Source organism: Sinocyclocheilus grahami, unplaced genomic scaffold (genome assembly GCF_001515645.1).
Source record: "Sinocyclocheilus grahami isolate Dianchi unplaced genomic scaffold, SAMN03320097.WGS_v1.1 scaffold179.1, whole genome shotgun sequence".
Classification (NCBI taxonomy): domain Eukaryota; kingdom Metazoa; phylum Chordata; class Actinopteri; order Cypriniformes; family Cyprinidae; genus Sinocyclocheilus; species Sinocyclocheilus grahami.
The window spans coordinates 1,773,755-1,786,241 of NW_015505358.1; the positions used below are offsets into that span (position 1 = coordinate 1,773,755).

A 12,487-nucleotide genomic window follows, 5' to 3' on the forward strand; every position below is an offset into this window, starting at 1 on the left:
TAAAAAAAAAAAAAAAAAAAAAAGGGAGGGGGGGGGGGGGGGGGGGCTATATATAAAAAATAAAAAAATATACAAAAACACACAACAAAGTGACTAAAACTTTAAAATTAAAATTAAAAAAATATATATATATATACACAGTAAAAATAAAAATTAATTTCAACAAAAATAAAAACTATAATAGTATCTCAGTAATACTAAAATAACAGTGCCCTGAATCAGACGCAGCATAATATGAGCGGTTCCTCCTGCAGCGATCTGTGGTCTAACCAGCTGTCAGACAAACTGCTGCAGTACAAACAGAACAGAGTTTCAACGCCTAAAGCACGAAATCTTTCTGAAGCTGTAGATAAGGCTTTAATTGGACGCTTTCAGACAAGAGAAAAGCTCAGTGCAGTATGTGAGAGAGAGCAGCGCCGCCGAGGGACTAACCGCTTTAACTAGTCTGTCAATAACCGAGCAAACACGCTCAGATCCTGATCACTGAATGGTCCACTTTATGGACACTTTCATTGTGTGCAGCCCGAATGGTTGCTGCCTCCAGCACAGTTAACCAGATTTATGGTGTATTTGAATTAAAATATTATTTCTAAATACTGATTCACCCAAAAGAGAGTCTGTGATGCATGGCAAAACTGTGATGCATGAACAGATAATGCAGGAATAAATAACAGCACTATAACTAGATAACTAGCATTTGATGACAAACTTTGATGTTGGCTTTTTTTTTTTTTATATATATATAAAAATTTGAAAAGCTTGAAGTTTGAAGATTTTACTCAAAATCAATAAAATGTTGTTAACACTCTGTCAATAACCGAGCAAACACGCTCAGATCCTGATCACTGAATGGTCCACTTTATGGACACTTTCATTGTGTGCAGCCCGAATGGTTGCTGCCTCCAGCACAGTTAACCAGATTTATGGTGTATTTGAATTAAAATATTATTTCTAAATACTGATTCACCCAAAAGAGAGTCTGTGATGCATGGCAAAACTGTGATGCATGAACAGATAATGCAGGAATAAATAACAGCACTATAACTAGATAACTAGCATTTGATGACAAACTTTGATGTTGGCTTTTTTTTTTTTTTTTATATAAAAATTTGAAAAGCTTGAAGTTTGAAGATTTTACTCAAAATCAATAAAATGTTGTTAACACGATTTAACACATTGCTAGCATGTTTCTATCATGATTTAACCCGTTAACATGATTTAACACATTGCTAGCATGTTTCTATCATGATTTAACCCGTTAACATGATTTAACACATTGCTAGCATGTTTCTATCATGATTTAACCCGTTAACATGATTTAACACATTGCTAGCATGTTTCTATCATGATTTAACCCGTTAACATGATTTAACACATTGCTAGCATGTTTCTATCATGATTTAACCCGTTAACATGATTTAACACATTGCTAGCATGTTTCTATCATGATTTAACCCGTTAACATGATTTAACACATTGCTAGCATGTTTCTATCATGATTTAACCCGTTAACATGATTTAACACATCACTAGCATGTTTCTAGCATGATTTGACTCATTAACATGATTTAACACATTGCTAGCATGTTTCTAGTATGATTTAACACATTGCTAGCATGTTTCTAGCATGACTTAACACATTGCTAGCATGTTTCTAGCATGATTTGACACATTAACATGATTTAACACATTGCTAGCATGTTTCTAGCAGGATTTAACACATTGCTAGCATGTTTCTAGCATATTTAACACATTGCTAGCATGTTTCTAGCATGATTTGACTCATTAACATGATTTAACACATTGCTAGCATGTTTCTAGCATGGTTTAACACATTGTTAACATGTTTTAGCATGTAGCATGTTTCTACCATTTTAACACTTTGATAGCATGATTTAGCACATTGTTAGCATTTTTAGATGTTGCTAGCATTGATTTAACACGTTAACATGATTTAACACATTGCTAGCATGTTTCTAGTATGATTTAACACATTGCTAGCATGTTTCTAGGAGGATTTAACACATTGCTAGCATGTTTCTAGCATGATTTGACACATTAACATGATTTAACACATTGCTAGCATGTTTCTAGCAGGATTTAACACATTGCTAGCATGTTTCTAGCATGATTTAACATGTTAACATGATTTAACACATTGCTAACATGTTTCTAGCATGGTTTAACACATTGTTAACATGTTTTAGCATGTAGCATGTTTCTACCATTTTAACACTTTGATAGCATGATTTAGCACATTGTTATCATTTTTAGATGTTGCTAGCATGATTTAGAACGTTGCTAACATGTTTTAAAATATTCCTTACAGGATTACACATTGGTAGCATGTTTTAACACATCACTAGCATATTTTAACATGTTGCTAACATGTTTAATATGTTGCTAGCGTGATTTAGCACATTGCTAGCATGTTTTACATGTTGCCAACATGATTTAGCACGTTGATATGTTTCAAGCATGAAGTTTAACACATGGATAGCAAGATTTAGGGCGAATTCCAAACGGAAGTGAGCATCCCTATGCCCTACTCCCTTCGAAGGGCAGAGCCCTTGAAGTGTGTTCTTTGAAGGGTGCAGGGCATTACTGTCTCGTAGAAGCGTTTGGAACTCCCTCGGCGAAGGGAATGACTGACCAAATGTTACCTTGACAACGCTGCGCGTGCGTGCAACATTCAGCACTCCATCAGTTGTTGCAAATATATATTTCTTCTCATTATTATTATTTTATTCAAATATTGTCTAATTGTGTCTTATTGACAATTAAGCTTTTTTTTTAACTAAACTTGCTTACACTGCCATCTTAAATAATATTTCTGATGAAAAATATTTTGTATTACATTAAAATAAAGACAAATTTAATTAGCCTATCCTACTTACTTTTTTTTTCGAAATCAACCACATCTTTGCTTTAAAATGCGTCGCAAGATCTCCTAACTGAAGATCACATGATCACAAACAGAAATCACTTCCGTGAAGTGACCATCGCTAGTACCCTTCGCCAACGGACTTCTGGAAGGGCCCTTCGCAAAGGGATTCAGCTGTTCACTTTCGTTTGGAATGTCCCTACAAATGGCGTCCCCTTCCCGAAGTGCCCTTCAAGGGCACAAAAAAGCCGTTTGGAATTTGCCCTTAGCATGTTGATAGCATGTTTCTAGGATGATTTTGCACATTGATAACATGATGCTAGCACGCTTTAGCATGTTGTCCTATGATAGCCGTTAAGCTTTGCTAATGCTAGACAGCTTATACTCATGTTATTGTATAAATATTTTGACCCCCTCAATTAAAAGCCTATTATGGGACTTTTTGTCATTTTGATCGTCTGTTTAAAGTGGTCATATGATGTTGCTAAAAAGAACATTATGTTGTGTATTTGGTGTAATGAAATGTGTTTATGTGGTTTAAGGTAAAAAAAAAACACATTATTTTCCACATACTGTACATTATTGTTTCTCCTCTATGCCCCGCCTTTTTGAAACGCGTCGATTTTTACAAAGCTCATCGGTCTGAAAAGCGTGGTGTGCTCTGATTGGCCAGCTATCCAGTGCGTTGTGATTGGCCGAATATGACGGAAATGTTACGCCCATACTGTGATGCCGTGGCCCGGCCGGAGCGATGAGACAAAAACATTAAAACCCATTATAAACGAGGCATTTGTTGCATCCAGTGGGGACATAATTACGGATTATAATGACTTATACTGTCTTTTTACGCGTTGCATCACGCCGCGTAAACATAAAAACATGTCTGCATTTGTGATCGGAGAAATGACAAACAACAAGCGCTACTCTACACTGCCCAAAACTCACGTTTGAATCGTCAGTGACAAATTCTTTAAATTCTTTAAATATAAAAAACTTACTTACAGACTGTGAGTCAGAACTGCCAGCATTGTAGTCTACTCTCCCAGGATCAGGAAACAGTCCTCCATAAAATGTGCTGGACACATCTGAATATTTGGGTTGAACTGTTCTGGAAGAGTGTTGTAAATACAACTTAACCACTGATTTCTAGTTGTGTCCTCTTTTGGAAGACCAAACAAACACAAACACACAGCGCCTTCCTGACATGGCGGCGGCGGCAACAACAATACTACAGCAAGACTAAAAGTTACGCCTTCTTTCTTTGCGTGAACACTTGGGTGGCGTTATGCAAATCTTCCCACATAGTGATGTAGACATGTGGGGGCGTGTTAGAACGAGCCGTTTTAGGTAGGCGTGGTTAACTCTTAACTTTTATAAAGAATATCTCTTTGGATTTGAGACTTTAGTCTTTGCAACTTTACAGATCTTCTTTATGCACCAAGAGCTTGTAACACTCCAAAGAGAAAGGAAAACTTTAAATCGCATCATATGACCCCTTTAACGAAAAACGTAAGTCTGATTAAAAAAGGTACAGAAGAAGCAGCAGCAGCTGCTTAAACGTTATTTCAGTATGCTGGCTTTGTCAAGCAGACATAATTAGGTCTTCAGTGTTTAGCACAGGTGAAAACATGCGTCAGAATCAGATCTGACAGTACTGTGCGTCGCAGATCTGACGGTTTTATCTTCTGCTGATGTGTGATTTTTGGTCAGCCGAGACAATGAGACGTTCAGAATTAGTAATTGCCCATCAGAGGTCACGTTTGTCAGGCAGAAGTAATTTATGGAATATATTTTGCATTCATATTCTTGTGAAGCCAAAGTTTCATTGCGCCAAAGAAACAATTTGTGTTAAAATACTGCTACGTTGCTACGTTTTATACGTTTTGATGATAGCATGTGAGGAAAAACTTTCCTGTGAATTTCAACCAAAAAGACAAACTATGATGTTTATCCATCCTAACCAAAGCATTTTTATTTATTTTTTATACTAAAGTTTGGAGTCTGAAACATTGTTTTATGTTTTTGAAAGAATTCTCTTCTGCTCACCAAAGCTGCATTTATTTGATCAAAAATACAGTAAAAACAGCAATATTGTGAAATACTATTACAATTTAAAATAACTGATTTCTATGTGAATATCTGTTAAACTGTAATTTATTTCTGTGATGCGCAGCTGTATTTTCAGCATCATTCCTCCAGTCTTCAGTGTCACATGATCTTCAGAAATCAGTATAATATGCTGATTTGCTGCTCGAGAAACATTTCTGATTATTAGCAATGTTGAAAACAGTTGTTCTGTCCAATATTTTTGTGTAAACCATGATACATTTTATTCTTTGATGAATAGAAAGTTTTGATGACTAGAAAGTTCAAAAGAACAGCATTTATTTGAAATAGATATCTTTTGTAACATCATAAACATCTTCACCTTTAATCAATTTAATGCATCCTTACTTAATCAGATTTATGGTATATTTAAATAGTTTTAATAATACATATTTTGATGTTAAAATACTAAATACTGATTGAAAATAATTAATTTCTTATATTTACTAAACAAGGTATTACCATTGCACATGCAAAAACTATGATAATACCACAGCATTAATGTATATATATACTGTGTACTGTATTAATATATATATATATATATATATATATATTAACTATTACAGATTAAACGTGTTGCTAGATATATTAAATATTAAATATAAAAGATAAATTAATATAAATTGTATTTCTTTTTTATTTTATTTATATTTACTTTTCATTTATTGCTTTTTATTTATTCATTGCAAATGAATAAAAAGATTGTATTTTTTTGAGCTGGTTGTTAAACTAGTTTTTCTCGCTGTGTGGCGGTGTGTCTGTTACCTGATGCAGCGCCCCGATGATCTTGCGCGTCTCCTGGTAGATGACCTCTGACCCCCAGTGAGGGTTGAGTCGTGTCAGGTGTTCGGCCAGCCGGTTGTGTTCTCTCACCCAGAGCGTGTGCAGGACAGACAGGGGCAGGATCTCGTTCACCCTGCTGTCACCGGCTGTGAAGCACTCGACCCGCGCCGCCGGCTTTGAGCCGGGCTCCTGGAGGCACGCTGACGGCTGCACGGACACGAAGGGCAAATACGGCCTACCGTCATCGCTGTATTCACTGTTGATGGCCAGCAGACCTTCAACGCTAGACAGGTTTCGCAGGGTTTTCTCCAGATCTGCCGAAGGGCCATAGACGGTCGACGCGTCGATGAAGGACGTGACTGAATTCATCTGCTGTCGCTGTCCAGCGGGACGCACGTCTGTCTGAACGTTAATGCAGGCGGGTGAAGAACGGAAAAATGGAAGACAGCTTTTATTGCTGGACAGTTTACCATCCTTGGGAGTCTGTGAAAGAAAATAAATGACTGTATATCATTTTTTCAGATTTTGTTAAACCTAAAAGCATTGTTATATGTGACCCTGGAGCACAAAACCAGTCATAAGTGTAACTTTTTCAAAATTTAGATTTGTACATCATCTGAAAGCTGAATAAATCAGCTTTCCATTGATGCATGGTTTGTTAGGATAAGACACTATTTTGGCTGAGATACAACTATTTGAAAATCTGGAATCTGAGGGCGCAAAAAAATCTAAATATTGAGAAAATCATCTTTAAAGTTGTTCAAATGAAGATCTTAGTAATGCATATTACTAATCAAAAATTACGTTTTGATATATTTATGGTAGGAAATTTACAAAATATCTTCATAGAACATGATCTTTACTTAAAATACATAAAAGAAAAATCTATAATTTTGACCCATATAATGTATTTTTGGCTATTGCTACAAAATATACCCCAGCGACTTAACACTGCTTTTGTGCTCCAGGGTCACATATATTCATGAAATGTAAATGCGAAGCCGGAACAATATCAGCAAAAACAAGTGATCAGAATACCCAATTATAAAAAAAATCAGTGTTGAATTAAATGTGAGATTTAAAATTTTGAAGAAGACATTCTGAATTTTGAACTAGAAATACTGACTTTTCTTGTAAAACACACTCCAGTAATCTTTGTTTTATTTACAACTTAGAAAAATCAGCTGAACGTTCCCATTGCAAAAGCAAAAGTCTTGAACATGTAAAAGTCACTCATGATTCTGCATTCAAGCACAGATTTGAGGAAGCGATCGCCCACATTTCCTCTCGTGAACCGTAGCTGTAGTAGCAGCTCTGAAATACAGCACTGATCACAGTGTGAATCATAGTGCTGCTATGTTTTTAAAAGAAGTCTCTTCTGCTCACCAAGGCTTCATTTATTTGATTAAAAATACAGTAAAAATGTTTTTACTATTCAAAATAACTGTTTTCTGTTGGAATATATTTTAAAATGTAATTTATTGCTGTCATACAAAGCTGAATTTTCAGTATCGTTACTCCAGTCTTCAGTCACAAGATCCTTCAGAAATCATTCTAAACTAAAACTGAAAAAAAATTAAAAAAAAAAAAAAAAATATATATATATATATATATATATATATATATATATATATATATATATATATATATATATATATATATATATATATATATATATATATATATATATATATATATATATATATATATATATATATATATATATATATATATATATATATATATATATATATATATATATATATATATATATATATATATATATATATATATATATATATATATATATATATATATATATATATATATATATATATATATATATATATATATATATATATATATATATATATATATATATATATATATATATATATATATATATATATATATATATATATATATATATATATATATATATATATATATATATATATATATATATATATATATATATATATATATATATATATATATATATATATATATATATATATATATATATATATATATATATATATATATATATATATATATATATATATATATATATATATATATATATATATATATATATATATATATATATATATATATATATATATATATATATATATATATATATATATATATATATATATATATATATATATATATATATATATATATATATATATATATATATATATATATATATATATATATATATATATATATATATATATATATATATATATATATATATATATATATATATATATATATATATATATATATATATATATATATATATATATATATATATATATATATATATATATATATATATATATATATATATATATATATATATATATATATATATATATATATATATATATATATATATATATATATATATATATATATATATATATATATATATATATATATATATATATATATATATATATATATATATATATATATATATATATATATATATATATATATATATATATATATATATATATATATATATATATATATATATATATATATATATATATATATATATATATATATATATATATATATATATATATATATATATATATATATATATATATATATATATATATATATATATATATATATATATATATATATATATATATATATATATATATATATATATATATATATATATATATATATATATATATATATATATATATATATATATATATATATATATATATATATATATATATATATATATATATATATATATATATATATATATATATATATATATATATATATATATATATATATATATATATATATATATATATATATATATATATATATATATATATATATATATATATATATATATATATATATATATATATATATATATATATATATATATATATATATATATATATATATATATATATATATATATATATATATATATATATATATATATATATATATATATATATATATATATATATATATATATATATATATATATATATATATATATATATATATATATATATATATATATATATATATATATATATATATATATATATATATATATATATATATATATATATATATATATATATATATATATATATATATATATATATATATATATATATATATATATATATATATATATATATATATATATATATATATATATATATATATATATATATATATATATATATATATATATATATATATATATATATATATATATATATATATATATATATATATATATATATATATATATATATATATATATATATATATATATATATATATATATATATATATATATATATATATATATATATATATATATATATATATATATATATATATATATATATATATATATATATATATATATATATATATATATATATATATATATATATATATATATATATATATATATATATATATATATATATATATATATATATATATATATATATATATATATATATATATATATATATATATATATATATATATATATATATATATATATATATATATATATATATATATATATATATATATATATATATATACTGTATATATATCCACAAAAATGTTTTTTTAATAGTTTTCATTTCAGTTCCAGATTTAGTTATCTATATAAAGTCGTGGCCTAATGGTTAGAGAGTCGGACTCGTAACCCAAAGGTTGTGGATTCGAGTCTCATACCGGCAGGGATTGTAGGTGGGGGGAGTGAATATACAGCGCTCTCTCCCACCTTCAATACCACGACTGAGGTGCCCTTGAGCAAGACAGCAAACCCCCAACTGCTCCCCGGGCACCACAGCATAAATGGCTGCCCACTGCTCTGGGTGTGTGTTCATGGTGTGTGTGTGTGTGTGTTCACTGCTGTGTGTGTGCACTTTGGATGGGATAAATGCAGAGCACTAATTCCGAGTATGGGTCACCATACTTGGCCACATGTCACGTCACTTTCACTTCACTAATAATAATAATCTTGATTCCTCTTCCCCGTCCAATTAATCCCAATGTCTCAATCAAGTCTCCTGAGTTTTGAGCAAAAACTGATCACAGATCTTTTTGTTTATTGAGAGCGGCCGGTCCATCATGAAGCTGTGTGTATTAGTATGCAGTATGTGGCTCAGGGTGGGCAAGAATAAAATGCTATTTTGTATATCTCTGGAAGTGGCCTCCTCGCCTCTGGCTGGAGACAGTGAGATTACTTACAAACCGGCACATTTTTATGAGCATTTCGAGCCCCAAAGGAACCAGAACCACCAACAAAAAGGTGCTGCAGTGACCCTCATTTTCAACAGCGTTTGAGGTTCGCCAGAGATAAAGAAGTAAGCAATGAGATATATTTTCTTTTTAATTATAGGGCTCAGCCACGTTCCCGGATTCATCTTCGTTGTTCTGAACCAGCAGTCCTGAACTGTCCTCCGACTCGAATATATTTCCAGGTCTGACTCATCCTGGGCCGCCAGGATCAGACAAAGAGAGCGCGAGACAATGACTTCACCTCAGAGGAAGTGTGTGGCATTTTATCTGTTTCAACTAAATGAACTTTTGTCAATGAAGTCGAAAAATGAGTGCTGTAACCTGCTCCTTGACACGGGATGTCTTATCCAGTCAATAGCAGACAACTAGCTGCCGGTGACTCGTGTATGAAAATACATGTTGAGTGTGAATAATAATACACTAGAGACGGAGCTCTAGTAGAGCAATGATTGAGATGCTCAAAACAGCGGCTGTAGAAATAGAAAAGGCTCTATCATTTAGAACCACTAAAAGGTTCCATTTAGAACCTTTCGTAAGGTTCTGTTAGTTACACATAATCTGTATAGATTTGAGTTCTGTTTTAATGCCAAAACGTTTCTTCACACATCAATAAATTCAAGTATTAGCCTAAAATATTGAATAATTTACTTATTTTTAGCTTAAAGAACGTCTCGGTTACGTATGTAACCCTCGTTCCCGGAAGGAGGGAACGGAGACGTCACGTCGGAGGACCGACGAATTGGGATCTCGCTTAGAGGGACCAATCTACTTCGAGTGTAAACTAAACGAGCCAATGCACATTGGCATGCGATTATTGCATCCAGCTGCTGCTGATCACAGCGTGAGTGCTCGTTTAGTTTACACTCGAAGTAGATTGGTCCCTCTAAGCGAGATCCCAATTCGTCGGTCCTCCGACGTGACGTCGAGAGTGACCGACTGAGAGGGAACCCTGATATTATACTGTAGTTTATTATGTAAATATAATTGGAATAAAGTAAATTAAATAAAATAAATAGATGAAAAACTAACTACTGAAATAAATATGTACTAAAATTACTAAAATAAAAATAAATGAAAGCTATAGAAAAAAAGAACATAACTAAATTGCTAAAACTTAAAATAAATTAAAATGCATAGAATCTTGTAGGGATGGATATAAATTATATTTTAATGCTGAAACATTTCTTTCAACATATTGAAATATTTTAAACTCAAGTATTAGTCTAATATATATATTTTTTACTTACTTTTTAGCCTAAATAACCCTGTTATTATACTGTACGTTACTCTCATCTTTTTAAGTGGGAGAACTTGCACAATTGGTGGCTGACTAAATACTTTTTTGCCCCACTGTAAATATAATTAAAATAAAATATTATTAGATGAAAATTTTAAACTTAAATATGTTACCTTGGCAACCAACTGAAATAAATAAGTACTAAAATTACTAATACTAAAACCAAAATAAAAATAAATAAAAGCTATAAACGCATTAAAAATGAGAACATTAAAAATGACAAAAGCACATATATTTATTAAAACTTAAACTAAAAAATAAAATGTTTAGAACCTTGTAGGGATAGATTTAAGTTATTTTTTTAAAGCCAAGACATCTTTTTATTTTATTTTATTTTTTTACATTTTTTAATTAAATACTTAACATCAATAAATTCAAGTACTAGCCTAAGAAATTTAATTATTTACTAACTTTTTAGTCTAAAGAACCATGTTATTATACTGTAGGTTTTTATATACATATAACTGAAATAAAATAAAATAAAATATTAGATTAAAAACTTAAACTTAATGTTACCTTGGCAACTAACTGAAATAAATATGTAAATTACTAAAACTAAAACTGAAATAAAAATAAATTAAAGCTATAGAAATATTGAAAAAAAAAGACAAAAGCACATAACAAAATTGCTAAACTTAAGCTATTCTGTAAAAAAAAAAGATTGTGATTTTAACAGTAAAAGACCGCAAAAGTGCTACTGTAAAAACCTGTTAATTGGTTATCAGTAACTTTCCATACTATATGCTGTGAATAACTGTAATTACATTTAATTTTGGAAATGAAAAAGAAAAAGTCATTGTATAATTTACAGTGAAAAACCATAAATTGACACTCCCAGAATTCCCTGCATGACACTTCATATTTTATGTTTTTTCATTGAAATAACAGTTTATTCTTAGTTTTTTTCTTAGTTGTGTACATGAGGGCTTTATCTTACATCTAATGTTGTTAAATTAATGTTTACTGCATTATTTTAGTATCATGCGTGTCACCATGATGGTGTTTAGTGTTTGTGTGAATGACACTGTGTGCACCTTCTATATATATATATATATATATATATATATATATATATATAT

At 29.3% G+C, this 12,487-nt stretch overlaps 1 protein-coding gene across 1 annotated transcript in view; it reads right to left on the reverse strand.

The window, feature by feature from the left end:
* tpo (thyroid peroxidase) overlaps nt 1-12,487 on the reverse strand; it is a 45,267-nt gene that overhangs the window by 21,276 nt on the left and 11,504 nt on the right. The window contains exon 7 of the mRNA XM_016284075.1: nt 5,759-6,259. Coding sequence (XP_016139561.1) covers nt 5,759-6,259 — 501 coding nt within the window. The remainder of the gene's footprint in view (nt 1-5,758; nt 6,260-12,487) is intronic.